Source organism: Trichomonas vaginalis, chromosome V (assembly GCF_026262505.1).
Source record: "Trichomonas vaginalis G3 chromosome V, whole genome shotgun sequence".
Taxonomy (NCBI): domain Eukaryota; phylum Parabasalia; order Trichomonadida; family Trichomonadidae; genus Trichomonas; species Trichomonas vaginalis.
Window position 1 is genome coordinate 21,806,377 of NC_067207.1, and position 26,592 is coordinate 21,832,968.

General features: G+C 35.1%; 16 protein-coding genes and 3 pseudogenes across 19 annotated transcripts, besides 3 other annotated features; 13 read left to right on the plus strand and 6 right to left on the minus strand.

Annotated features, from left to right (window-relative positions):
* Window positions 1-3,621: part of a mobile genetic element that runs on past the window's edge.
* Window positions 22-557, minus strand: TVAGG3_0380180 (annotated as a pseudogene). The gene has a single exon. A coding segment is annotated over exon 1 (536 nt).
* Window positions 1,467-2,200, minus strand: TVAGG3_0380190 (protein of unknown function, DUF4106 family; the record flags this gene model as incomplete). Its single annotated transcript, XM_051232067.1, has 1 exon — window positions 1,467-2,200. A coding segment is annotated over one exon (734 nt), but the record flags the coding sequence as incomplete, so codon positions are not given.
* Window positions 2,575-2,910, minus strand: TVAGG3_0380200 (protein of unknown function, DUF4106 family; the record flags this gene model as incomplete). The annotated part of the gene is made up of 1 exon (XM_001321765.1): window positions 2,575-2,910. The coding sequence occupies one exon, from the start codon at window positions 2,908-2,910 to the stop codon at window positions 2,575-2,577; it is 336 nt and encodes a 111-aa protein (XP_001321800.1).
* Window positions 3,622-5,314: 1,693 nt separating the features above from the next.
* TVAGG3_0380210 (protein of unknown function, DUF4106 family) lies at window positions 5,315-5,744 on the minus strand (the record flags this gene model as incomplete). The annotated part of the gene is made up of 1 exon (XM_051232068.1): window positions 5,315-5,744. A coding segment is annotated over one exon (430 nt), but the record flags the coding sequence as incomplete, so codon positions are not given.
* Window positions 5,745-6,512: 768 nt separating this feature from the next.
* Window positions 6,513-7,826, plus strand: TVAGG3_0380220 (protein serine/threonine kinase protein; the record flags this gene model as incomplete). The annotated part of the gene is made up of 1 exon (XM_001321766.1): window positions 6,513-7,826. The coding sequence occupies one exon, from the start codon at window positions 6,513-6,515 to the stop codon at window positions 7,824-7,826; it is 1,314 nt and encodes a 437-aa protein (XP_001321801.1).
* A 613-nt stretch (window positions 7,827-8,439) lies between these two features.
* Window positions 8,440-10,030: a mobile genetic element.
* Window positions 10,031-10,139: 109 nt separating this feature from the next.
* On the plus strand, window positions 10,140-11,165 carry TVAGG3_0380240 (regulation of centriole replication; the record flags this gene model as incomplete). Its single annotated transcript, XM_001321767.1, has 1 exon — window positions 10,140-11,165. One exon carries the CDS (start codon window positions 10,140-10,142, stop codon window positions 11,163-11,165), a length of 1,026 nt encoding a protein of 341 aa, XP_001321802.1.
* Window positions 11,166-12,092: 927 nt separating this feature from the next.
* TVAGG3_0380250 (cysteine biosynthetic process from serine) lies at window positions 12,093-13,636 on the plus strand (the record flags this gene model as incomplete). Its single annotated transcript, XM_001321768.2, has 1 exon — window positions 12,126-13,607. One exon carries the CDS (start codon window positions 12,126-12,128, stop codon window positions 13,605-13,607), a length of 1,482 nt encoding a protein of 493 aa, XP_001321803.1.
* Window positions 13,637-13,650: 14 nt separating this feature from the next.
* Window positions 13,651-26,592: part of a mobile genetic element that runs on past the window's edge.
* On the plus strand, window positions 13,911-14,729 carry TVAGG3_0380270 (phage tail repeat-like family; the record flags this gene model as incomplete). The annotated part of the gene is made up of 1 exon (XM_051232069.1): window positions 13,911-14,729. The coding sequence occupies one exon, from the start codon at window positions 13,911-13,913 to the stop codon at window positions 14,727-14,729; it is 819 nt and encodes a 272-aa protein (XP_051101799.1).
* On the plus strand, window positions 14,869-15,231 carry TVAGG3_0380280 (uncharacterized protein; the record flags this gene model as incomplete). Its single annotated transcript, XM_001321769.1, has 1 exon — window positions 14,869-15,231. One exon carries the CDS (start codon window positions 14,869-14,871, stop codon window positions 15,229-15,231), a length of 363 nt encoding a protein of 120 aa, XP_001321804.1.
* Window positions 15,250-15,492, plus strand: TVAGG3_0380290 (serine threonine-protein phosphatase family; the record flags this gene model as incomplete). Its single annotated transcript, XM_001321770.1, has 1 exon — window positions 15,250-15,492. The coding sequence occupies one exon, from the start codon at window positions 15,250-15,252 to the stop codon at window positions 15,490-15,492; it is 243 nt and encodes an 80-aa protein (XP_001321805.1).
* On the minus strand, window positions 15,497-15,820 carry TVAGG3_0380300 (uncharacterized protein; the record flags this gene model as incomplete). Its single annotated transcript, XM_051232070.1, has 1 exon — window positions 15,497-15,820. One exon carries the CDS (start codon window positions 15,818-15,820, stop codon window positions 15,497-15,499), a length of 324 nt encoding a protein of 107 aa, XP_051101800.1.
* TVAGG3_0380310 lies at window positions 16,364-17,216 on the plus strand (annotated as a pseudogene). Its single transcript has one exon. A coding segment is annotated over exon 1 (853 nt).
* On the minus strand, window positions 18,374-19,334 carry TVAGG3_0380320 (annotated as a pseudogene). Its single transcript has one exon. A coding segment is annotated over exon 1 (961 nt).
* On the plus strand, window positions 19,773-19,925 carry TVAGG3_0380330 (uncharacterized protein; the record flags this gene model as incomplete). The annotated part of the gene is made up of 1 exon (XM_051232071.1): window positions 19,773-19,925. One exon carries the CDS (start codon window positions 19,773-19,775, stop codon window positions 19,923-19,925), a length of 153 nt encoding a protein of 50 aa, XP_051101801.1.
* On the plus strand, window positions 19,945-20,529 carry TVAGG3_0380340 (phage tail repeat-like family; the record flags this gene model as incomplete). The annotated part of the gene is made up of 1 exon (XM_051232072.1): window positions 19,945-20,529. The coding sequence occupies one exon, from the start codon at window positions 19,945-19,947 to the stop codon at window positions 20,527-20,529; it is 585 nt and encodes a 194-aa protein (XP_051101802.1).
* On the plus strand, window positions 20,578-21,955 carry TVAGG3_0380350 (uncharacterized protein; the record flags this gene model as incomplete). Its single annotated transcript, XM_051232073.1, has 1 exon — window positions 20,578-21,955. A coding segment is annotated over one exon (1,378 nt), but the record flags the coding sequence as incomplete, so codon positions are not given.
* On the plus strand, window positions 23,096-23,746 carry TVAGG3_0380360 (uncharacterized protein; the record flags this gene model as incomplete). The annotated part of the gene is made up of 1 exon (XM_051232074.1): window positions 23,096-23,746. One exon carries the CDS (start codon window positions 23,096-23,098, stop codon window positions 23,744-23,746), a length of 651 nt encoding a protein of 216 aa, XP_051101804.1.
* Window positions 24,430-24,804, plus strand: TVAGG3_0380370 (uncharacterized protein; the record flags this gene model as incomplete). Its single annotated transcript, XM_051232075.1, has 1 exon — window positions 24,430-24,804. One exon carries the CDS (start codon window positions 24,430-24,432, stop codon window positions 24,802-24,804), a length of 375 nt encoding a protein of 124 aa, XP_051101805.1.
* TVAGG3_0380380 (organellar and viral DNA polymerase type B) lies at window positions 25,547-26,461 on the plus strand (the record flags this gene model as incomplete). Its single annotated transcript, XM_051232076.1, has 1 exon — window positions 25,547-26,461. One exon carries the CDS (start codon window positions 25,547-25,549, stop codon window positions 26,459-26,461), a length of 915 nt encoding a protein of 304 aa, XP_051101806.1.

A 26,592-nucleotide genomic window follows, 5' to 3' on the forward strand; every position in this document is an offset into this window, starting at 1 on the left:
ATTATGTCTTCTGCCATTTACTTAGCAAATAAATTTTAATGAAATGTTGTGGTCGTCAAATATTTTTATAACGTCTGGGAAACTATATTTTAAGTTCAACGTTTCACCTCCTTTCATAACGTATATCTTGTCAATGACATTATATGAAACACCACAGCAACTAATGTCGGGTTCTATTTCTTTGATGTTTATATCGTCTGCCTCTGTCAAAAGTTTCAATAGTTCTTTCAAAACTTCATGAGGTGCAATGACATATGAGTTCACTTTTACAGGGTTGTGTTCGACCAAGTTTAACATTATACCTAAAGCTTGACAAATCTTCTCCTGAGTTTTAAGTTTGTCTTTCAGTTGTTGGTAGTCGTTTCGAATATCTGCAACAGAACTTAAGTCTCTGCTAACTTCAGGATATGTTGGTTGTTCTTTTACAGGAACTATTGTTATACCATCTTCGTCTTCGTATGGTTTCCCCATTCAACATCTCTGTCTTTGACATTGACAACAACACTTTGACTGTTTGTTTGAGTTGGTGAATTTAACTTCACATCTGCCACCGCCATTAAACCTTTTGAAACACTTACGCTTCTATTTTTCGGAAATGACATTTTACTTAGAATAAAAAATGGACGTATTTGAGTATCTCTTCGAATTGAAGCAAAACAAAGTTTACACACACACAAACAATACAAATACATTGACAGAATAGTTCTTTATACAAACAATGGAAAATGTTATAGAATAGCAATATTTGCTGAACCTAAATATTTTCATAAAGCAAAGAAAGTTGGTATAACTGAAATGGTGAAAGTTCTTGAAGCAGACAAAAATATAACTTCAAAACTGACCGATATTTCTAAAGGAAAGTTTATAATACAATATTATGTCAAAACTGGCGTACTGTCAATATTTGACGGAGAGAAGTCAGTTCAAGAACAACTTACTGACCTGCTGCCAAAATCTGCTCGATGGAAGCTGTCGTTATGCCAATCTGAGGAGCCCCAGCAGGTTTCATCGAACGAATCTTCAAAAGAGCATCTTCCGTGAAAAGTGCTATTGGTTTTGTAAACTTCTTTGCTTTCAATTCATCTGGACCGTCTCTGTCACCAGTATATTGTATTTGAACTGTACCAACAGTTGAAATACCACCCATAAAGTCTTCTGAGTCAGCAAATGGAATGCCAAGCCAAAAGTTTGAACGGTCTCTATTTGTATATTGAGTTTTTTGACCTCCTGTATGAGTCCATACTTTCACATATGGCATAATAGAACTTTGCATTTCAGGGTTAATGGTTGTTGTGAAGTTGTTGTTAAAGTTCATAGCATCTAATGTCAAGTTGTATGACCTCATATCTTCAACTGTAGAATATTCTTCTCTTGGATAATATTTGCCATCTATGTTTATATGATATTTAATACCAGGGTTGTAGAAACAAGAATAGTCATTTATAGTTCGTCTGAACAGTACAAACATAGTATCTGCATGTTTCATTGCAGTTGTTAAGGCAATATCTGTTCTTGCACCTGGGTCAGCACTTTGGTTTCCAACTTCACCTGCAAAGTCTTTGACAGATATTTGGTGTATAGGGAACATAAGTGGAACTGCAATATATTTGGCAGCTAAAGCATTTGAAATATCTGGGTCCAACATATAGACTGCAAGTCTGCTTTCTATTCTCTTGCATTCAAATTTTTCGCATGTGAACTTAACTGGGTCCCAAGCATCTCCAGCAGCATTGAAATAATAGTTTACTTCAGTGTTGAGGTTTGAGAAACCAAAGTCTAAGTCAACTTTGTCTTTGCAAAATTCGGCGAATGACGTTTTATTTGTTCCCTTTACGTCTGTAAGAGTGAATGGGTCTTGTGTTGGTGCAATGACTAAGTTATTTTTGCTTGGAGTAAGTTCAATAGAAATTTTTCCTGCCCAGTTTGGCAAGTATCTTAAAAACCTGAAGATGAGGAAAGATGACAAAGGAACTCTAAGTTTCAGTTTTACTTTAGTGGCAGCAGTTCCATCTGAACCAGAAAGGTTAACATAAACTCCTGGAACGTTAGGGTCAAGTCTTCTTATTTTCTCAATAGTTGCATACTGGTCTGTTTGTTCTCTAGCTTGTGGTTGTACTGAGTTTCTCAAAGCGAACCATTCATAGTTTGCCCATGTTACTGTTTGAACTAAGTCAGAGTTAGAATATATCTTATATCCCATGAAAACTTCTGGAGCATATTGGTATCCGACATAGAAAATTCCATTGCAACCTTTCTTGTCAGACAACTTGGCAGAAGGTTTTATTTCAATGTCTTGTTCCACGTATAAGAATGAGTTGTCAATAGAAATATATATGAACCTGTCGCAAGCAATATCTACTGTTGTTGAAGAACCTTCTCCAAACTCACCTACGTTTCCATAAGAAACAGCAGTTGTATATTCGTAAGTTCCAGGAACTATTTCTGACCTTCTAATGGCATTGTCGCATTCGTTATACCATTCGGAAACATTTCCATTCATGGCATCCAAAACTGTTGGCGTTATATTCTGAGCGGCGTACATTTCATATGGGTAAAAATATAGAATAGTTGGATTTATGTGTCATAATAGAACCCACTCGGACCAAGCTTTACTTTCTTCCTGACTGAGTTTTTAACTCTTCTTTTTCCTTCATTGCCACTACTTTCACTAGATGAAGTTACTTCTTCACTACTTTCACTTTGTTCTACTCTTCTCTTCTTCTTTGGTGTCGCTTTTGGTAACTTGCCCTCTGCTTCAAGTTGTAGCATCTTTGCCTCATGTTCACCTAGTATGTTGTAAATTTCCCATGTCCTTTTTGCCTTTGGGCTCTGGTCGCCCATCTCAGGTAACATATATCCTAGAAAGATTTTGTCATAGTTTGTATTTGAGTCTTCGCGTATTGTTTGCATGACTCTTTCCTGAGTTTCCGGTTCAAGCTCTTCAAACAGAGCTTGTCCATATGGAATAAGCTCGTTTCCAAATATATGTTTTTGTAGTCATTCTGGTTTTCTTTCCATGTTACCAATAATATCTTTTGTGAATGGGAAAGCTTTTACCCAATGTTTCAGTCTTGCGTCATTTATTTCTGTAGTTGGTTTTATTTTGTCAAGGAACATGTTTTTCAATACTAACATTTCATTTGGTACTGTCCATTTGAGTTTTCTTAAATATTCATCCCTTCTCGGTTCATTGTCTGCAAAGTAAGTTTTTATGACATTTTGTAAACTTTCGTTTGCAAGGTCATGTACAATAGGTTCTCTTCCTTCTCTCTCCCTAACTCTCTTTCTAAACTCTTCACCAAATATACCATCTCTATGGTTCTGTGTAGTTCTTTGAGATAAATGTTTTAGAACGTCAGGTGTTATATTTCCATCAGCCATGTTCATTTCATACTGGTCCAAAATATCTGCATGTTTCATATCTTTCAATGGCATTAAAGCCGCGCTTAAAATACCAGCTATATCTGGTTCACCATTCACTTCCATTGCGTCTACAACTTCTTGGAATTGTGGTTGTAAGTTTATGAACCACCTATCCGGATTAGCTTTATGACCCCATCTCATTGTAGTTCCATAGTCTGCAGAAACAAAAGTAGGTTTGTTTCCATCTTGGTTAGGTTCTGAATGAACTTTAAACAATGTTTCATTTCTATATGTTTTGTTGAAATTTAACCTTTTATTTTCACCGAGTTCAGCCAAAGATTGAACGTTATATGGTCGTAAGTAAAAAGGGTTGTTGTATTTGCGTACATTTTCTTTCAGTACTTCCATTCTATGCTGAATATTTTCATCTGGTGTTGGAGTCTTTTGTATGTCGGCAAACATTTTTCGATATTCTTCTACTATGTCAGCCGAATTTTTTTTAGACTCTTGGAAAGATTCCATATTCACCTCATACTCTTGTTGAGGGTCAAGATTTTTCGGCTGTTCCAAATCTTCATCTAGTTCTGTGAAGTTAGTTTCCAAAGGAGGGACTTGTTCGTTTCCTTCAGGCTCTTCTAGCTGTTGTTGCTGAACTATTTCTTCCATGTCTGGTTGTATCTGAACTTCTTCCTGTGGAGTTTCTTGTACCTCATCTGCTGGCATTTCATATATTCCGAGACCGTTTTTAACAAGTTCCCTATCTAAGTCATCCGGACTCATAAACCTTTCTTCTTTCGTTCCGTCTCTATTTTTTACGCGTTTCATGAAGAGAGTTGAATTGTCATTTAGCTCTGACACCAAATATCTCGGAGTAAATTCGTTCATGTCATTTGGATGATATGCTATTAAATCATATCCCTTAGCGAGCTTGTATTTTCCAGGTTTGAAATTATATCCCATTTGGTGCTGAACCATAAAGCTAAATAGGTTCGGGTCAGTATTTCCTTCCTTGAACTTTCTAATAGCTTCTTTATATCTGTCACTAAAGTCAAGAGTATCTGGGTAACCATAATCTTCCTTAAGCATTTTTAAGAATTCTTGGTTTCCTTGTTCTCTACTTCTTTTATGTCCTTGCTCTGTTTGTGGTTGTTGTTGTGCAGGGTTTTGAACTGTTGGTTGCTGTGCTTCTCTTGGAGGGTTTGGTGGTATATAAGTTCCACCAGCTGGCACATATGTTCCATCTGCAGCATAATGTCCTACCTGACTTTTCGTTCTTAAGAAAGCATTTACTAGGTCTGTTTGGTCTGTTGTAACTCTTTTTCTTGACTTTCCACAACAGTTGCTCTAACGGCGTCATAGGCACTTTGAACTGCCTGTCTCGTTGCTGCATCTGTTATTTTCGTCATATTTTGTGCTACTTCTCTTAACTCTTTGTCGAAACCTTCAGACTTCAGTTTCTTTCCAGATGAGAAGTCGTTCACTAGTTTCACCTTACTATGAAGAGCTTCGAAGGCGTTCTTAAAGTCAGCATTCATTAAAGCTTCATTTGAACTGTCTTCATCCGCTTGTATTTTTGTCCTTATTGACCCTATAAGTTGGGCTGCTTTAGCGTTGGCTTGGGCATCTAACCAGTCATTATTAGCTTTTATATATTCTGCGCTTTTCATTGCCTTTTGCATGGCTGCGTCGTTATTTTTACTTTCTTGCGCTAAGTTTTCATACTGTACGGTTTGGTTTTGCAACTGTAAAAGTTTTTCTGCCTTTACATTTGCTTCAACTTCTTTTTTATACTCATCGCTATCCATATATGTCTTCAGGGCTTTTTGTTTTATTTCTTCATCTTTCAGTACTTTATATTGAGTAGTATGGTTTTTCAAATTTAAAACATCTTGTTCCATTTTTGCTACTTCTGCTGCTTTTTCTGACACTTTTTTCGCATATTGCTCTGTACTTAGTTCTTTCAGTTGTTCTTCTTTCTTCTTTTTCTCTACGTTTAACTCATTGAGTTTCTTTGTGTGTCTGTCATATTCTAGTTTCTTTTCGTTTTCACTTATTTGTTTCTGTATGTCTATGTTTGACTTTTTGACATCTGTTATTTGATTTTTGAGTGAACTCAAATTCATTTGACTTTGAGGGTTATAGGCTGTTCCGTCTGCAGCTCCACCATAGCCTGCCATTTTCGCTAAAAGTGCCGCTCTTAAACCTCCACTCTGTGCACCAATAACTCGGTTTAAAAGCATAGGGTTGCTTGACATTTGTTGCAACATAGTGGGGTCATTCATCATTTGTTGTTGCAACTGTTGTTGTGGTGTCAGTTTTACTATTGGATGTTTCAATGCTCTCTTCCTCTTACGTATATTCTTACGTAGCTTACGTGGCATTTTAAGTGAAGTTAAAAAGCGGTTTTTGACAGATGTTTATATGACACTTTCTCCGGTTTATAGGACCTCTCTCATATTCTATCTTGTCATATCTAAACTCATAGTCATGTATGTCCTCTAACCATCTCATAACGGTTTCCAAACCACTTTTATCGGATGTAAAGTAAAAACATGGATGGTTATGTAAAACGTCTAAAGTTTCTAAAGAGTCTCTCAAAGTATACTTCCTTGGAACGCCCGTAACTTTTCCTGTAGCGACGATAGACCCTTACTTGTCCGGACATAGTTATACTATTTTGAGCGCTCTACAAAAAAAGTCAACAGCGACGACTCTCAAAAATTTTTATGGGCTAGAAGGGGCGCAGCCCCTGGAAAGCCCCCAATACCCAAAAAACTTCATTTATACTAAACATCTTCGGGGCTAGAGGGCACGAAGTGCCTGGAAGCCCCACTACCTTTTTTTTTTTCCAAACATTTTTGTAATGATGTAAGTACAAAATGCTGACTCTGGACATCGAAAAATCAACATTGAATTTCGATGTAATCAATTAATATTGTGAATTTATACTGCATGTCATTACTCATGACTATTTTATGGAATAAGTTGTATTTATTTGAAAAATTTGTTTTTGATATCTGGAAAACCCGAAAAATTTTGATCGAATTTATGTTAATTTTATTCTCGATAATAATGAAATAAATTATGTCTTGTTTATCCACGAATTTTTGTGATACTATTCAATTTTTCTTTACAGAAAAATCATTTGAATGGAATACAATGAAATATCAAATCCTGAAGGATGGGTGAAGAAAAAATGGCTATTTGGACGTTGGATAAAGAGATTCTGTGTTTTACAGGGTTCACAACTCATGATATGGAAGGATGATAAGAAAGAAAATGTTGATTTAACGATCGAAATCACTCCTGACACGAAAATCCTTATTCTCAAGAGCAAAAAGAACAGAAAATTCTATGTTGAAGATCCGATGGGCAACTCTGCAACTCTTAAAACAAAGAGATCCGAACAAATGATGTTGTGGGTTCTTATTTTGAGAGCTGTTACATTCAACAATCCATCAATTGATATGAACTGCTTTGAAATCATTAGCGTTATAGGGAAAGGATGTTACGGAAAGGTTCGCTTGGTCAAATCAAAATCAACAGGAGAAGTTTTTGCCATAAAGTCTATTCGTAAATCCAAACTTATACAGCAAAACAGAATACATACAGTTATTGCAGAAAGAAACATACTCTCTAAAGCCAATCATCCTTTCATTGTTGCGCTTAGATTTGCTTTTCAGACTCCTGCAAAGTTTTACTTAGGTTTGGAATACGTTCCAGGCGGCGAGCTATACACAAGAATTCATAGAGATGGATATCTTAGCAAAATGGAGTACAAAATGGTGATCGCTCAAATTGCCATTGCATTAAATTACTTGCACAGTATTGGTATCGTATATCGAGATATCAAACCAGAAAATATACTTATTGGTGCTGACGGCTACATTAAACTTGCAGATTTCGGCCTTGCAAAAGATATAATTACAGATAACAAGACAACATCATTTTGCGGAACCCCAAAGTATATAGCACCAGAAACTATTGTTGGGGTTCCTTATGACCAGTCCGTTGATTGGTGGTCATTAGGAATTTTGACGTATCAACTGATTTACCACAAATTCCCTTTCTACAGCCAAAATGTCGATGCTGTATATAGAATGATTCTTAATAAGAAGGTAGAATTTCCAGATTCCGCATCTCCAGAAGAAATTGACTTCATTTCAATTTTGCTCGAAAAGGATCCAAAGAAGAGAGCAGGATACAATGAAGTATCACAGCATCCATTTTTCTCCGAATTTACCTTCGAAGACATTTTAAATAAGAAATTAACACCAGAATACATTCCAAATCTTGAGGAACCAACGGAAGTGAAGTATTTTGACCCAATATTTACTTCTGAAATTAAAGCAGATTCTTATGTACCTCCAATAGTCGGATCTGAAGCTTGTATTCCAGGATTCTCTTATGTCGACACGATTTATAATAATGAGGAAGTTTGCTGCACAAGTTATGTTGTTTGATTACTATTTGTATGTTTTATTTTCATGTAAACGATTCGTTTTTCAATAAATATTCTATTTCGGTTGAAATCTGAATATATATTCTCATTTTAATAATGAAAATACATTTCAATACTGAAAATTAACATAAAGATACTTGTATAAACACAAGATAACATGGAATCGATTAATCTTTGAAAGATCTGTCAACCAAGTATAAGAAAAATCAAGAATCCTTATCGTGTCCACTTTTGGTACGAATATGTTATATTGCTAGCTTATTAATGTTATCAAAACTGTTCAAAATTGCATTTCTGATTGAATTTGATACAAATTCAATGCTTTTGCTGCGCATAATTAGCTGGAGGTCATTGATAACATATTGAAAATATATTTATATATGGCAATGTTCGTGAAATAATCTTGCCATAAGGATTTGGAAAAATTGTGTGCCCAAAACATTTTTATGTTATTTCGATTCACTCATTTATTCCAAAATATTCCTCCAAAACATTTCAATGATCCGATACTTGGAAGTTTGAGAAGAAGTGTCAAATTATTGATAAGAAATATTGATTTACACATCGAGTCATGTAAACTGGTTTACAAGTCTGTCAAAATTGTAATGGATAATCAAAGGTACATTCACTAGGCGATAACAGTAAAATGGGATGAAAATAGGATAAATAGCATCCCTATATAGTGCCTAACAATATTTATACGGGCCAAAAAAAATTTGGCTAGAGATTTGGCGAGTTATAAAACTTAGAAAATTGAGAGAGATTTTTATTTTTGAATTTTTTTTGGAAAGTTAAAATTGCGATTAAAAATCGATTTCTAGGAGAACTAAGCATCTCATCATATATTTAAATCGATAAAAATATTAAATAATAGTTGAATAGTATAACAACGTGAAATTATGGCTGAATCTACAGAAAAAATGAACATATTTGACATTTTTGAAAATTCATACGTTAGATGGTGACAGACTCATAAACTATACTTTAGCTAAGATTGATATATGGTTTCAACAACACATGGTTAAAATCGTAAAAATATTTTAGATTTCAAAAAGATATTTATGGTAATATAATGGAACAGAGTCAACAAATAGCATGTAAAATATGTTATAATTAACTTTTTATTAGATCCAATAGTAGATATCGAATGGTTTCCAGCTTTATGGTTAAATATTTTCTTTTCGAGCTTCTCTTTAACTGTTGTATTAAGGTTGTAAATTTTTGATGCTAGAAACTATGGAATCTTCTTTGCTGCTGCATTTTTCTTGAGAGTTCTTGCAATTTCGAACAGATCTGCGCATTGTATGAAATGGAGGCTTTAAAATATCTTGAAAACAGAATAGGACTGCTTTTCCAAAGGAATGCTTACTTGTAAATCAGAGAGTTTCAAAATTGACAGCAAGATTATCATCATAACTTTCGATTTTGCTGCGAAAAAGGAAGACAAGTAATTAACAAATCATTTACTGTTGTTCATCAAAAGAAGAAAACATTGATAACAACTAATGATGATAAAATCAAGCTATCTTTTAATATTTTAAATTGATAAGACATTCAAAATATTTGAATGGTTTAAAATATTTTCTTTTAATTTCTATAAGATATTATCATGATTATATAATAAAATTTAAATTTTTATTCAAAAAGGCAATATTTCAAACTTTTAATTTCAAAAATCTTAATTCTGCAATAAGTGTATTTAATTGTAGCAAATTTAATGATCCTTCGTCATGCTTAGCAATTTGGAACTCATAAATTAATGATTTCTTCAAGTAAAATTCTGCATTATTTCAAAAGTCAATAATTCTCTAGTAACTTTTCTTCAAACCCTAACCATTATATTATATTATATGTATAATGGAGAATAATTGCAAAGAAAGATAGCCGAATTTACTGGGTAGTTCTTGTGATGCGAAATAATTGCAAATTAACACCTAGTTTTAACAGCATCAATCTCTTTTTGCTCTCATTTAAATGCATTCGCACACTTTAATTTTGAAATATAAGAGTTTTGGAAATTATCAAATTTATCTGCTCAAATACTATAGATCTTCATAAGTGTTAATAGAATCATTAGCCTTACATATAGTGTTTAATATAATGATGCACATTATACTGGGATTCATTCCTTATTCATCTAGTTATTATAAGATTTACAACCCCATGAAAATTTAAAATTTTGTCAAAAATAGTGAATGTACCTTTGGATAATCTCAACCACTCTTTATAATTGTTTGGTCCAAATTATTATCGTATTTCATATGTAAACAAACACCTTTAATTTTGAAAACCACTCATTCAAAATTTTTTTTAGATGGCATTACCTGGCACATTATTCGTACAACCTACGGTAATTCCTGGATATACAATGACGAAGATCTTAGAAGAGACGCGCTTTTATCAACGATGTATTGTTATCGGAATGGATGGCGCTTCATACCATTGTTATAATTTTAACACAGCAGCCGTGAAGAAAGCAAACAAATGGAACGAGCTAATCCAAGAGATAGAAATAATAAGGCAATTAAGCCATCCAAATATCGTCAGAGTAATAGATTTCCTTAACGATGACATTCGAATGTATTTGATCACTGAATTCTTTAGTTTTATGTCCTTGGAAGGATTTCTCTCATACAATGTTCCGAACGAACATCAGTGCCATATCATAATTTCCGGAATAATAAATGGATTATTAGAATTACATTCGCACCAGATTCATCACGGAGACTTAACTCCTGCAAATATCTTTCTTGGAAACAAAATGTCACCGAAAATTTGCAATTTTGCTTTCTTATCCCAATATTACCAAAAACCAGAGAAACATTTCTCAAATTATAATATAAACTTTATCTCACCAGAACGTATACAATTAGATCTATCGCATCCGCTCCAGGGAGATATCTGGAGTTTTGGCGTAATTATTTATCTTTTATACGTCAAAGATATGCCTTTTACTCAAATTAATGAAATCAAACTCATCGCATCCATGATATCTTGTCAATACAACCCACCATCCATTACAAATGATATAATTAAAAGATTAATCGGAGCAATTTTGGTTCCTATCCCGGAAGATCGTCCGACCATAGAACAGATAAAAGATTTATATTTCTCGAATGTATCTGTTCACTTACTTGCCCATAGAAGAGGCGTTCGTGCTTCATCTTCTCAAGTTTTGCCAGTATTCAGATCCCTGAAAGCCATCGAAGACTTAGCAAAAACAGGCAAAGTACCGTTTAGAAGAAACACATCTAACGATGACCACATAGCCGAACCTCCTCTTAAGAGACCAAATATTCTCAAACCAGTTAAGAGTTTTGTTGGGTTTTTGCCGAAGTAATACGAAAAATAATATCATGCTATAGGCGTCTATTATATTAATACAAACCATTAGTTTATTTGTATATGATTTAATATTTATTTCTTGTAATGTTTAATAAATAATTTTGTTGTTATATTATATCAAAATGAATCCACTTGTACATGCTAGTCACTACATGTAGATCTAATTACTATCGGTAATTTTGTGCTTCGATTTGTTTATAACTTATTATACAGAATGCATTCACTCTATCCTTCCATCTTGCGATGTTAATATGTTTCCCCATACTAAAATTCGCAATCAATATAATTACCTTCGGATATTTTGACAATATTAAAATGAATAGAGATATCACAATTTTAATATAGTGCTATTCTTTAAATATAGATATAAATTCTTTATTTAGATTCAAAAGAATATAACTTGCAGATTTAATATTGTTTCATCTACGAACATATCATTATACTTTATCTCAATCACCAAACAAAACAATGAGATCTTCTAAATTATGGCAAATATGTAGCTTCCTACATAACTAAGAACCACTCAATAATTTGATGTAATTACACCTTTTCATACCCAGGAACACTTTAAAATGATATTATTTAAGATTAGAGTAATGCACTCATACAACCAATACCTGGATTCAAAATATTGTTGTAGATTTCTCCCATCTCCAAGATCATTCATCAATTATCATATCATCTTCTAATGAATCTAGATGTGAGGGATTGAATGTTCGACCAATCCAATCATTTTCTATAGCGATTGAATGCTCTCCTTATTTTTTTATCTTTTTTTTTCAGATTTTTAATAGTAAATAACAAAACTAATACCATAAATAAAAAATCAGAAATCTCGAGATTTCAGAACCAAGCAAAAGAAACGTTTGTCAGAAAAAACAAAGGGGCATTTCAGAAAAATTGAATTACTTCATCGTTTTCAATTGAGAGGAGATTAATTCACTTTAGTTAGAAGATGTCCAAGTACGTCAACACACAGATTGTTAACCAGGAAATCCTCAACAAGACAATTGAACTTTGCAAGCAGCGCAATATCATCCTCCCAACATTCGACCAACTCGCTCATCCAGAGAAAGTCCCAGCCAAGATCGTCGAGAAGCTGAAGACAATCGGTCTTTGGGATGTTGATCCACTCAATCTCTTCCGTATCTCATGGCATAACGATATCAAGACAGGCGGCTACGGAAAGGTCAACGCAATTGAAATCCCAACAGTTCTTTCTGGTGTTAAGGCCCCAATCTACGTCCTCATCGGCAAGCGCTTCCCAACAGGCTGCCACAAGGTCGGTGCTACATATGGCCCACTCGTTTCCCGCCTTATCCGTGGTGATTTCGACCCAACAACACAGAAGGCTCTCTGGCCATCAACAGGCAACTACTGCCGTGGTGGTGCCTTCAACTCCCGCCTTCTTGGCTGCACAGCCATCGCTGTTCTCCCAGAACAAATGTCCCAGGAGAGATTCAACTGGCTCAAGGAGATCGGTGCCGAAGTTTACGCCACACCAGGCTGCGAATCCAACGTCAAGGAGATCTTCGACAAGGCTGGCTCCCTCACAAAGGAAGGCGCAGGCAAAGTTGTCAATCTTAATCAGTTCGAAGAGTTCGCTAATCCAATCTTCCACTACCACGTTACAGGCCCAGCCATGGAGGAAGTCTTCAACGACCACAAGAAGGAAGGATCCCGCCTTGCTGGTGTTTGCCTCAACCAGGGCTCTGCTGGCACACTCGCTTCCGGCATGTACCTCCACAAGAAGTACCCACACATGAAGTTAGGCTGCTCTGAAGCCCTTCAATGCCCAACACTTCTTGTCAACGGCTTCGGTGACCACAGAATCGAAGGCATCGGTGACAAGCACGTTCCATGGGTCTTGAACGCCAAGGACCAGGATGTTGTCCTCGGCATCGATGATGAGGCTTGCATGCAGATGCTCAGAGTCTTCAACACACCAGAAGGCAAGAAGGTTCTCAAGGAACACGGCGTTTCCGATGAACTCATCGAAGACCTCGCCAACCTTGGTATCTCCGGCATTGCTAACATCCTCGGCTGCATCAAGATGGCCAAGTACTTCGAATTCACAGAGAAGGACATGATGTTCACAGTCGCTACAGACTCTGCCGTCATGTACCAGTCCAGACTCAAGGAACTCGAGGAGAAGCACGGCAAGTACACAGAATGCCAGGCTTACGCTGACTGGTTCAGATACATGCTCGGCGCTTCAACAGACCACGTCGAAGAGCTCACATACGCTACACGCAAGAGAATCCACAACCTCAAGTACTACACATGGATCGAACAACAGGGCAAGACACTCGAGGAACTCAACGCTCAGTGGTACTGCGATAACTATTGGGATGCTCAGATGAACGCTGCTATCGAATACGACAAGTTAATCGTTGCTTTCAACGAGAAGACTGGTCTCCTCAAGCAATACGAATAAATAATTTTTCATACGTTTCTTTTTATGCATCTAACTATAATTAAAAAAAAAAAAAAAAAAAAAAAAAAAAAAAGGTAGTGGGGCTTCCAGGCACTTCGTGCCCTCTAGCCCCGAAGATGTTTTGTATAAATGAAGTTTATATTCGGAGGACTCTTCTTCTTCCTCCATTGCTTCTGGGAAGAAGCCTTCTTCTGGGTCGAAAACATTATATAATGTGTCGCTTTTCACAAATTATATATGTTTTCATGTTTTGTCACTTTTCTGTCACTTTTCAGGAAAAAACATTTTTATTATATATATAAAATGAATTTTACAAAACCACCGTTACCCTTCTTTGGAAATAAGAGTAGATGTAAAGATATTCTATTGAGAGAACTTAAGAAACTACCGAATGGTCTAACATTTGTAGACTTGTTCGGTGGAAGTTTCTATATATCTCATTTGTGCCATACAATATTTCCTGACTCAAAGATTATATGCAATGACTTCGACAACTATATGGACCGTCTCAAACATATACCAGACACAAACAAAATATTGAAAGAGTTAAAAGAAAAGATACCTATAGGTAAGATGGAACGTATACCATTAGATAAGAAAAATACTGTCAGAGAGGTTTTGAAAAAGGCAGAGTATATTGACTGGGATAGTATATCTGCTAGACTATTATATAGTGGTGCTATAAGAGTTCATGACATTGAAACACTTATGTCAAAAGTTTTATATCTTAACTATACAAATGTTTTCAAAGAGGACATAGAAAAATATATTGAGGGTATAGAGTTTGTGAGATGTCATTGGACAGATTTGTATGAAAAATATAAAGACAAGGAAAATGTTTTCTTTATAGTGGACCCGCCGTTCTATAACACATGGGATTTTCAATACCAAGTAGACTGGACTTTGAGAGACTCTTTAGAAACTTTAGACGTTTTACATAACCATCCATGCTTTTACTTTACATCCGATAAAAGTGGTTTGGAAACCGTTATGAGATGGTTAGAGGACATACATGACTATGAGTTTAGATATGACAAGATAGAATATGAGAGAGGTCCTATAAACTGGAGAAAGTGTCATAACAAAGAAATTTTATTAGTAAGTAAATGTGGTTTGAAATAGGACTACTTGTTTTAGGCTTTTTCCATTGTGTCATTTACTTATTTGACGTGGCAGAAAGGTACAGAGAATATGAAGATGAACCAATACCAGCAAATGTTCAGCATATGTACTCGTAAGAGATATTTTTATCTAATATTAAATGGACGCACAGAACTTAGCGAATGCACAGCAACCTGGACAACCAAACCCAGAGAATATTCCAAATGAAGTTAGAATACAAACTGCAATGGCAAACTATGGTCAAGTGCCAACAGATGTACAAATGCAAACTGCCATGTCAAATGACGCTGCGTTAGGTTTGCCACCATGGTATGCAAATATGAGATGGAAAGAGTTTTATACAAACCCTGAAGTGGGATATAAACAACTTTATGCAGATGACGCGAACACAGGAGTTGACCCAGAATATGTTTTCTACCAGAGGAGAAACAGAATGTATGAGCTCCAGTTAAAGAATGCTATGGAACTCAACAGGAAACGTAAGAGACTAGGCGGACATTAGATTTTTACATATAGTAAAATGGGTTTCTTCAGTAAGATAGGAAACTTCTTTCGAAATGTTGGAAGAGGTATATGGAATGGAATAAAAACCGTAGGAAGAGGAATTTGGAACGGTGTCAAAAATATTGGTAAAAGAGTAGGTCAGTTTGTTGGTATTATACCTAAAGACCCTGAACCAGAAGAGCAAGCTCCTGTTATACAACAGCCTGAACCTGCACCACAGTCTAGTTGGCAACCAAATCCAACACCTCAACCGTATTAAAAAATTATATTTTTACCGTTCGATAGTAGTTGTATATGAAACTAAGTTCTAAGTAAAACGCATGGTATAATGGAATTATTCTTTTTCTTCCATCTGTAGTAAACCATACTTGAAAGTCTGAAATACTTCCACTTGGTGGTTCGTATAACTTTGTAGGTTTTTCGTAAAAGTCATTTGCCAAGCATAAGAAAGAGTTTTGGGCGCCAGAAAATGAAGCATGAACAATAATAGCAGCTGGGTCGAAAACATCTTTAAATAAATATGGTTCATCTCTTGCATATCGACTGTAAATATTTGCTAAAGGAAGTTCGACTTTCTGATTTAACATTCTTTGCAAATAATACCATGACATTGCAGTGAATTCTGTATATATTTGTTCGTCTTTCTTTGGATTGTCTTCGTAGATTTGAAATGACACTTGTGAATTTTGTTTGTCATATACAATTCTCACATAAAGTGTGCTCTCGGTATTTGCATATTCATCAGCATATTTTGCATAACATGAATTTATTTTATCTTCTATATTTTTTAACGCAGTCTGTAGAGAAGATGAAAGGTCAACTTGTATTAGCTCAATTTCTTCCCACATTTTTCGTTTCCCTTCAGATATATAATCTATATGAAACCTTACAATAAATGGAAAACTTTTATCTTCTACAGACACAAACTTCATTCTACGAAAGCCAATAGCTTTTGTGACAGATGGGTCTCTTAGCCATCTTAATGGGTAGTCAAAACGATAGCCTTCATGCTTTACGGTCTCTGTCTCAAACTTTTGACCGACATTAGTAAAAAGTTCATCTAATGGTTTAGTTGTAGCAACTCTTGAATTTTCTTTTTCTATTGGAAGCATATTTTATCTAGAATAAAAATGTCGAAAGAAACAGCGTCTATGAGAGAAATACAACACAACCGACAACTCATTTTGCAAGCTCTAAATAAGAACACAACAAACTTTTCAAACTATTCTAAGATATCTGAGTCATTGAAAGAAGGAAACTTAAAACTGACGATAAACCCAATGACAGACGAGTTTCTATTTCAAGACAGTAAGAACCATACTGTCTGTATAAATCCAACAAAAGGAACTTTAAACGAAAAACCTATATCTGAACTTCTTTTGAAAGCAGATGTTGACAACAAAGCTGACAAAGAGTATGTCATTGAAAAAGTTCAAGAAGAACATGACAGAGCAGATGCAACATATGCAACGAAAGCAGATGTTGACAACAAAGCTGACAAAGAGTATGTCATTGAAAAAGTTCAAGAAGAACATGACAGAGCAGATGCAACATATGCAACAAAAGAACATACTCATCCTGAACTAGCAGACAAAACATATGTTGACAATAAAATGTCAAGTGAAGTGACAAGAGCTGAAAACGAATATTCTAAAAAGACTCATACACATACCATTGCAAATATTACAAACTTACAAGAAACCTTAAACAGGAAAAGTGACGTTGGACATACACATACCATTGCAAATATTACAAACTTACAAGAAACCTTAAACAGGAAAAGTGACGTTGGACATACACATACCATTGCAAATATTACAAACTTACAAGAAACCTTAAACAGGAAAAGTGACGTGGGACATACACATACCAGCAAATATTACAAACTTACAAGAAAAGTTAGATGGCAAAGCTGACAAGAACCATACACATACCATTGCAAATATTGCAAACTTACAAGAAACCTTAAACAGGAAAAGTGCCGTTGGACATACACATACCATTGCAAATATTGCAAACTTACAAGAAACCTTAAACAGGAAAAGTGACGTTGGACATACACATACATCTTCTGAAATAACAGACTTAAACGTTAGCCTTGAAAATAAAGCAGATAAAACATATGTCAATGAAATATACCAAAGTTTGCTAGGAACAAAAAATATTGAAACTATGGTTGGTGACTTTTCTGTCTATGAAGAAAACAAATATTTTAGATGGGAGTTTGTACAGTCCTTAGAAAATGGTACACGGTATAAACTCATTCCGAAAAATAACAATGAAATGCATGTAAGCTATATAAAGAATGATGGTACACAAGTTAAAGTTCCATTAGACAACAACTGCTACTTAAACATATATGGAGACGAACAAAAGAAATATTTAAGAGTTATGAAATGCAGATATGACATTGCCTGACCCAGCTCCAGCACCATACTATTATGACTATGGAGATGACGTTAGAACACCACATGTAGATGAACAAAAGCTAACATTATATTTAGATTTTTATAGATATAAAAGATATAATGCAATAGAAAAAACGAGAATAGTATACTATTATGAAGATGACAGAAATAAATATTATAGTCAAGACTTTACCTACCCTGAAAACATAAGATTATATTATAAAAATATTCTAACACAAACCAGAAGAAACCTGAAATAGTTGCACTATATTTTAAGTTCAAAAGAGACAATCCTATAATATCTCATATGTTTGATTTAATGAACCCAGTAGGTTCTATTTATACATCTATGGAAGCAAGAGGTCCTCAAGTAATGTTTGTTGGTGCATGGGAACAAATAGTCGACAGGTTTTTGTATTGTGCAAACTCTTCAAAGGAAACAGGTGGAAGTAAAACGATTTCAGGTGAAACTTACCTGCACACAGTCACTACATAGATTTAAGTACATCTCAAGCAGGTTGGCATAAGCATAGATATTGGGATTGGTCAGGAATGACAAAAGGTAAAGGATATGATGTTAAAGACAACGTTAAGTTGCTATAGATTGTTACTGGAGTGACACTCAGGGAGAAGGAACCATACACATTTCGTTTCAGGGTATACACAAACAACGGGACAAAGTAAAGACTACATGCCACCTTACATGACAGTTTACGCATGGTATAGAATTGCTTAGTCGTCATGTTCCACTTCTTTAGCATATTCGTCAGGAGTTGTCTTATATTTGTTAGGAACTGTCTTTGAAAGTATACCACCTTGAACCTTAACAAGTTTGAAACGAGGTCTGACAATAGTAGTTTTATCTTCTGCTTGCAGTCTGTACATTTTGCCATGTTTGCCTAAAACTTCATAATATTCTCTTGTATACTTTCTTCTATTTTTTACGAACACGAAGGTGAGTACCTGTCGGGTTCCCATTGTTGTCATAGTCAATAGTATTTTCATATGGGTCGCGTTTAGGTATTTCTATTTTTACTTTGTCACCTTTCTTAAGTTTGAAGCCCGGCATTCTTTCTTGTTTGTCTCTTTTGACTAAACTATTAAATATATAGTCTTTCTCTAAGTCGGGGTTGTTTTTCATTTCTTCGGGGGAGTGGTTTCCCAAACCTTTTTGTTTACGGCTATTGTAAATATTTAAAACTTGTCTCATCTTTGCCATGGAGAAGTGTCTATACTTGTCGTCATATGACATTTCATTTGCTTCACCACCTTGTGGTTGGTTTAAGTCTCTTAACATTTTTATACAACCGTCAATGACACCAAGAGCAGAATGGTTTTGGTCGACAATGAAATATTGGTTTACATTTTTTGAACGCAGATAGTTTTTAATATCGTCTGATTTGAAAGAACTTTCACAGTCAGATGTCAGTTTTGTTGGATGGTATTTGTCAACGAATATTGTCAAAGCAGTTTTCACATCTAAAATATTTTTGGACCATAATGGTATGGCTTCACAGTATCTTGTGTTTTGACCAACAAATATTAACCAGTATGGAGGTCCATCTGTTCTAACTCTCGGAATGTTTTCCAAGATATCCATAAACCAAGCATTTGGTGTTGAACTAAAGATTTTTACCATGAGTGCTTTCTTTGTCGCTTTAGAAACATACGGGTCCTTGTTCGGATTCGTCATTTTTTACCCTATAAGAAATGGGTTTATTTGGCGCATTAGCAGGAGTTGCATCCAGATTTTTACCCGCAGTGGGAACAATAGCCAGAGGTGTATTTGGAGTTGGAAGGAAGATTTTGAGTACATTAGGTATACTTAAAGAGAAAGCACAACCTATTATACAAACTGTACAGAAAGGTTGGGATGTAGCACGAGATGCAGCAAATCTTATTCCAAATCCTGAAACAAGAGGAAAAGTTCAAGGATGGATGGATAATGTAGGAAGACAAGCAGGAAACTACTATAACAAAGCAAATGACTACTATAACCAAGCAGGGCACTATATGGACCAAGGTGAAAGATTCTTTAACAGAGGATATAACCATGCACAACAATGGGTAAACAACAACCAACCTCAACCGCCTCAAACGTGGGGAATGTAAATTTTTTTACTGAGATGAAATGAACAATACAGCATTGAGACAAATGGGTTCAAGATGGATTTGTCGACTTCCAGCAGTTACACAACGTGTTTGTCAAGTTCTTCCTATACCTCAGGAAGTTTTAGACCGACTTAAAAAACAACAACAACCAGTTGAAAACAAACCAAACTAAAATTTTTTACTGAGATGAAATGACCGAAGAAGTTGAAACGGTAGATTTGACACCACAAACAAAAAGTTCAGAACCATTGTCAAAACCTGTCAAAGAACTTACAGATGAAGAGAAAAATTCAATAATAGAAAGTGCCAGGTCTGGAAATACAAACCCTAACTATAAAGTCACTTTTCATAGAAATGGAACGGCTAGTATCTCAAAAAAGAAACAGACCCTCACAAATAAAATATTGAAGTCTGAAGGAGCTTTCGAGACAACAGATGGAAAAGTTTACTTCACTGACCAACAGTTCATTATAGAACATCTCATTGACTTAGAGTCGAAATATTCTAAACTTTACAACAAACACAAAAAGTTGAAAGGAAAACAAAAACAAATGGCATATGATATTTATGAAGATGTTGACAACACAACTGTTCCTGCAGGTGAGGTAAAGCCCGAGGAACCGAAAAGTGACGAAAAACCGATAGAAGAAGAGAAACCAAAAACTGAAGATAAACCAAAACCAAAGTTTAGTTTCCAAACTAAACCAAGTCAACCTTCATTAGCTGGTATGGGTTGGCGTCAAAGACTTATGGCAGCAGGCGGTTATGTAAAGTAAAGAGAAAAAAATATTTTTTTTATTTTTATAAAAATGCCCCCGTATAGAATGGATAGAAGGTCTGCTAGAATAAAAGCAGAGTTAGAAAGATATGGTTGGAAAGTTTCAAAGAAGTTTAAATATAGGAAGGGAAGACCCATAAAAGTCTATGACAAATTGTCTGGTCTTCGCTACGAAATGGACTTGGAAACAGCGCGCGCCAATTATCCAAACAGATTAGAGAGGTTAGAAGAAGAGCGACTTATGAACATGCCTTTCGATGTTAGTGAGCCACAAGTTGAAGGACACGACGGCTTTGCCAGATTCTACTGGAAACATGACGAACAATTGCATCCCTTGAGAAGGAAAAAAGGAAAAGGTGAAGACGCACATGCTCCCATGGAAAGAACAAGATATGCATATGAAAAGTATCGTGAGGTTAGAAGTAAAATTACATCTGGTCGAACCTTTACAGTAAATTTTGAAGAAGGAAAGAACAAAGAAGGCTTCATGGGTGTACTTGCTGCCATACAAGATGGAAATAAGAAAGGATACAATCTCAGACTAACCATAACAGATTTGGACGGTCATATATACTATGCGCATGGCAATGTCACAACAGCTGCAATGCTTCTTGACGCTTTCAAGACTACAAAGAGAGAACAAATGGTTGACTCCGACTCAGACATTTTGAATGCAATTGAAGGAATTGCAAGTGTCAAGTTCGAATGGTACCAACCTAACCCTCAAGCAGTCAGACAACATGCTGGATACTTCCCGTTCATAAATAAGTCTGACATTGACTTGACAAGGTATGGAATTTACAATTCAATTGAAACAATTGTCAACGAACCTTGTATTCTTACATGTCTCAGGAACTCTGGTCTTGTTACAGATGAGAAGATGAAGTATCTTGAGTCATGTGTGAAGACAAGGTACATTCTCAGAGGTCAATTGGCTAAAATTGCACCGTTGGCAAATGTGAATATCCGAGTCAACATTCCGACTGAGAAAGGTTCTTCACATGACGACTATGTTGTTGACAAAGACTTACCATGGTTGAAGATTGCAATTGTCCACAACCACTTCATGTTGAACGAAAGTCTTACAAACCCATTGTTCGGAAAAGGCAAGTGCAACATTGTCAGAGCTGTAAACATTCTTTTCGAGAAAGGTTTGTTGGAACCAATTCCAGATGACAAGCTGACAGAAACTTTTGTACCAAAAGACGAAACAAACTTTTCACTGTTAGCAAGACCAAAAGTTGTTCCAGACAAAGTTCTAGTACAAAAGAAGTACACTGTTCCAAAAGGAGTTGGATTGTTCGGATACCAACCTGAACCAGAAGAACTTCCAATGAGGTTGCAAGAACTTCAAGATGCTATAAACAAACTTCCATTGAGACATCCAATTGACGTCAAATTGTATTGGAGAGCATCTGAGTTAGGTCAGAAGGTTTTATATGAAACAGGTTGCTTCGACGATGTTTATGAGATAACAGGAGAAGTTTCTCAGAAGATAAGAGACTCACTTGAATTTCCACAAACTGGACCAATTGGTTGCAACAAGTTCGACTCAGATGAAAAGATATACTATGTCGACCTTAACGCTGCATACATGAGGTTTGTCCAATATATTCCGACTGGAATTCCAAACGAAGATGGTGAGTTCCCGGGAAGGAACTATACAGTTGGAAAAGTCATACAACAACTGTATGATATTAGGAAAGCTTCAAACCCCAAACTTGCAATGACACTCAAATTGCTTATGAATTCGACATGGGGATATTCCATTAAAAAACCTCAAGAGATGAAGAGTAAACATTATGAGAAGGTCGACAACTTTGTTGAAAGGTTTTCTCCTTTTGTTTTGAAGTACGAATTCACTCAAGGTCAAAGTGGCTTAGTAACCACATTAAAACCTATTGTCGAACATTGGTCTTACCCTCAGTTCGCAAAGGCAGTCCTTGACAACTACAACAAATTCTTCTCCGAAGTCAAATCCAAAGTGAAGGTTTACTATGAGAACATTGACGCACTCATGACGAACGAAGAAGGATACAACAAACTCATTGAAATGGGAATGGTCGGTGAGAAGATGGGCTGTTTTAAATTGGACAAAATTTTCACCGAAGTTCATGTCCTCTCCAAGCGTAAGTACTGGGGCATACTTGAAGACGGCACAGAAATAAAACATTGCATGAAGTAAAAACGTTTTTCAAAAAAGTGACATTTTTAAATTTTATTTGAACTGTACGCTGAGTTTGCTTATGTAAACACTAGAGATACAGATGGAAAAAACGTTCAAATACTTCTTAACAAATTCAAGAAGCTATATGGCATACCATTTTAAAACAATATATTTTTACATATATTAAATGCTTCAGGTTGAAAAACAAAGAACAAAAGTAGCAGATACAAAACCGTTAGACTATATCTTTACAAATGCTGGTAGGACAATATCAGATGAAGAAATTTCATCCCGAACATACAGGTTTGACTATCCAATTCGTTGGCTTCAAAGTCCTTCAGATGCAAAGGCAATAGGATTTAGAAGAGTTTTGTTTTCAAATAGAACTAACGCATTTATGTTCGCAGTATATTTTCATGGGCAGTATAAAGGTCATGATGGTCTAATAGACAAATTTGACGAAATGAGAATCTTTACAGTTCGTTCAGACGAAAGTCTTGAGAAAACTCTAAATGACTTTCAAACTCAAATGAACAAATATTATTGGGAATTTCAAGAAAAATACGACTCTTTACTAAATGGAACATACTATCTGAAACTAGAATATGACAAGATGAACTCCACCGTTTCATTTCAAAAGATTGAAATTAACCCTCCAAGAGATACAGAGTTTTTATTTTGGGAAGTAGACAAACGTTCTTGGGCACAATTTCTTCGGTTACTAAACCAGAACGAACCATTACCACCAGATGGTCCATTTCAATTTATACTTCCACCAGCAGATTTGACAGTTTATAGAAACGTGTTTGACCCTCAAAATGTTATGTGTCATGCAAGTTTCAGTTCAAGCAACAATAGTTTTCTATGTATTGGTAAGGACTTTTATGACTTTGCTTCTAAATTCTACGAACCACCTAGTAACAGTTTCTCTGACTTTCAAGTTTGGTTCACAACAAATGGTGTGCAACATATTATTCCATTGTACTATGACTTTTATCTCGAATTGTCTTTCATATATAACTACGGAAAAGTGCTGAAAAAGTATTGAAAAATAATGTTTAGGGTAGATGGGTATATCTAACCTCTTTTCTACCCTCTTGAATTTTCATGAATTTCCTTAAGACAGAAAAAATATATTTTAGGTTAGATGGTTTTTAGGTGTGCCTATGTGCCTCGGTCAAATGAACTTCTCTTAAAATTACTGACAACACGACATTTTGACAACATCGTAGAAAACACGCAAAACTCTTGAATTTTGTATAAAAAAAGCAACCGTCGGAATTCCGGCGGTTGGTATATTCTTCACAAAATGCTTGTTTTGAGGTCGAGCCACAAACGAATGTCCGACGGTTAAGCCACAAACGAATGTCCGACGGTTAAGCCACAAACGAATGTCCGACGTACCACTCAAAAATATTTTTTATTTTTATTGTAAGAACAGTAATGTCAGTCGAAGCAAAAACGTTCACGAACAAATCTAATGGCGAAACATTCACAAAAGGCACTTACAACGGTATTGAAGTCTTACGTAGAGACAAGGATGGTTATATAAATGCAACAAAGATGTGTCAGCAGTTTAGGAAAGACTTTAGAAGGTTGTTGGAAAATAAGTCCTGGGAAGAGTATTATACGGCATTTTGTGAAGAATATACCACCCCGCGGAATTCCGCGGGTTGCTTTTTATACAATGTTAATGCAGGAATTCCGGATGAAATCAAACAGGTTAGAGGAATGTATGTAGACCCAAGACTCGTAAACTATATAGCAATGTGGGCTTCTCCAAAATATTGTATAGCAGTTGGAAAAATTATGGACTCCATAGACAAGAAAGTTCATGAGAAATTAGATGAAGAAGAACTTGAAGATACAGTAGAGAATGCAAAACCTTTGTTCGAAGAAGAAGTTAGAAAAATGCATGAAAAACAAATAGAACATGAACGTGAGATATGTTCTGGTTATAGAGATTCTCCATACGAACTAGACCAATGGGAACAAGAAGATTTAAAGAGAGAATTTAGAGAATATGAACTCGCTAAGATAACATTAGAAGCTGCAGAAAAGAAGTTAAAAGTTTGGGGTCGTTTTGTACAAAAATATTGTGAGTAAATGAACCATTTTTTTTCGACAAAAATAATGTTTATGTTAGAATGTTAGATCTAACATGTTTTCTAACACGTTTTCTAACATGGTCTAAAACTCTCGAAAATCATGAATTTTACACCAAAAATAATGTTTATGTTAGAATGTTAGATCTAACACGTTTTCTAACATGGTCTAAAACTCTTGAATTTTCATGAAATTTACACCAAAAATATAATTTATGTTAGAATGTTAGTTCTAACATGTTTTCTAACACGTTTTCTAACATGGTCTAAAACTCTCGAAAATCATGAAATTTACACCAAAAATAATGTTTATGTTAGAATGTTAGTTCTAACATGTTTTCTAACACGTTTTCTAACATGGTCTAAAACTCTTGAATTTTCATGAAATTTACACCAAAAATATAATTTATGTTAGAATGTTAGTTCTAACATGTTTTCTAACACGTTTTCTAACATGGTCTAAAACTCTTGAATTTTCATGAAATTTACACCAAAAATAATGTTTATGTTAGAATGTTAGTTCTAACATGTTTTCTAACACGTTTTCTAACATGGTCTAAAACTCTTGAATTTTCATGAAATTTACACCAAAAATATAATTTATGTTAGAATGTTAGTTCTAACATGTTTTCTAACACGTTTTCTAACATGGTCTAAAACTCTTGAATTTTCATGAATTTTCCCGAAATAAAAAATAAAGTTGGTTTTTTTAAAAAAATATTTTTTATTTTTATTGTAAGAACATGTTAGCAACAACAGCACCAAACTCGTTAGTCATGAACCCAACTTCAATGTTAGTAGAGATGAAAAGCTTCATTCCTTCTTCATATACTTTCGAAACAGAAATCCAGAAGATAAAGCAAGAACTTCTCCAAGGAGATTTAGATTGCACTGCGAAAGATGAAACAAATGAACAGTATCTTTATGAAATGCAGGACATTATTGACCATCTACCTAAACTTCCTGAAATCCAACAACAAAAGCTTACTATTCCAGAATTTGACGAAATAGAAGTCAAAGCAACTGACTCAGTAGAAATAAAGAAGTTCATACGAAAGGTTAACTATGAGTTTCTTGGATTTCATTGCAACCACAAAGTCATGGACAAAGATTGCGATATGGTATATAAGAACATCTCTGACATATACAAATCTGGGGAGTTTAAGACCTACGACAACTTTGTTTCGTTAGTTGCAAAATGTGTATGGCAGATAAGAGATAAAGATAGAAGAGGTAAGATATGGAATGAACAGATAAAACCCGCAACTTTTGAGTTAAAGAGAGCAATTGACGCCTTAGTCATACTAGCAGGTAAGATTTCAATGTACAATGCTAAAATGAACCCACAATGTTCAAAATGTAAAGCAGCAATGAGGAAATATAACTACTCCGTCAAAGAGATAGAACGTATGCGAAACGACTATGCAGATTTAAAGAAAGAAGCAGAGAAACCAGCAGAAGATAAAATGGACATGTTGACATTTCTAAACAAAAACTATCCAACAGCTGACGATTTCCTTCTATCTGACGTCAAGAAGAAGTATAAAGAAACTTTCGGTATCGTTAAAACATTCGATGTACTAAAAGAAGAAATTGAAGCCACGAAATTGTTTAGAGTCATGAACCATCGCAACATATACCATGTAAAACGCTTGTAAATAGTTATGTTAGAAAACATGTTAGAAAACATGTTAGATCTAACATTCTAACATAAACATTATTTTTATTGAATTCCGTATGAAATTTCATGAGTTTTGTGTGTTTTAGACCATGTTAGAAAACATGTTAG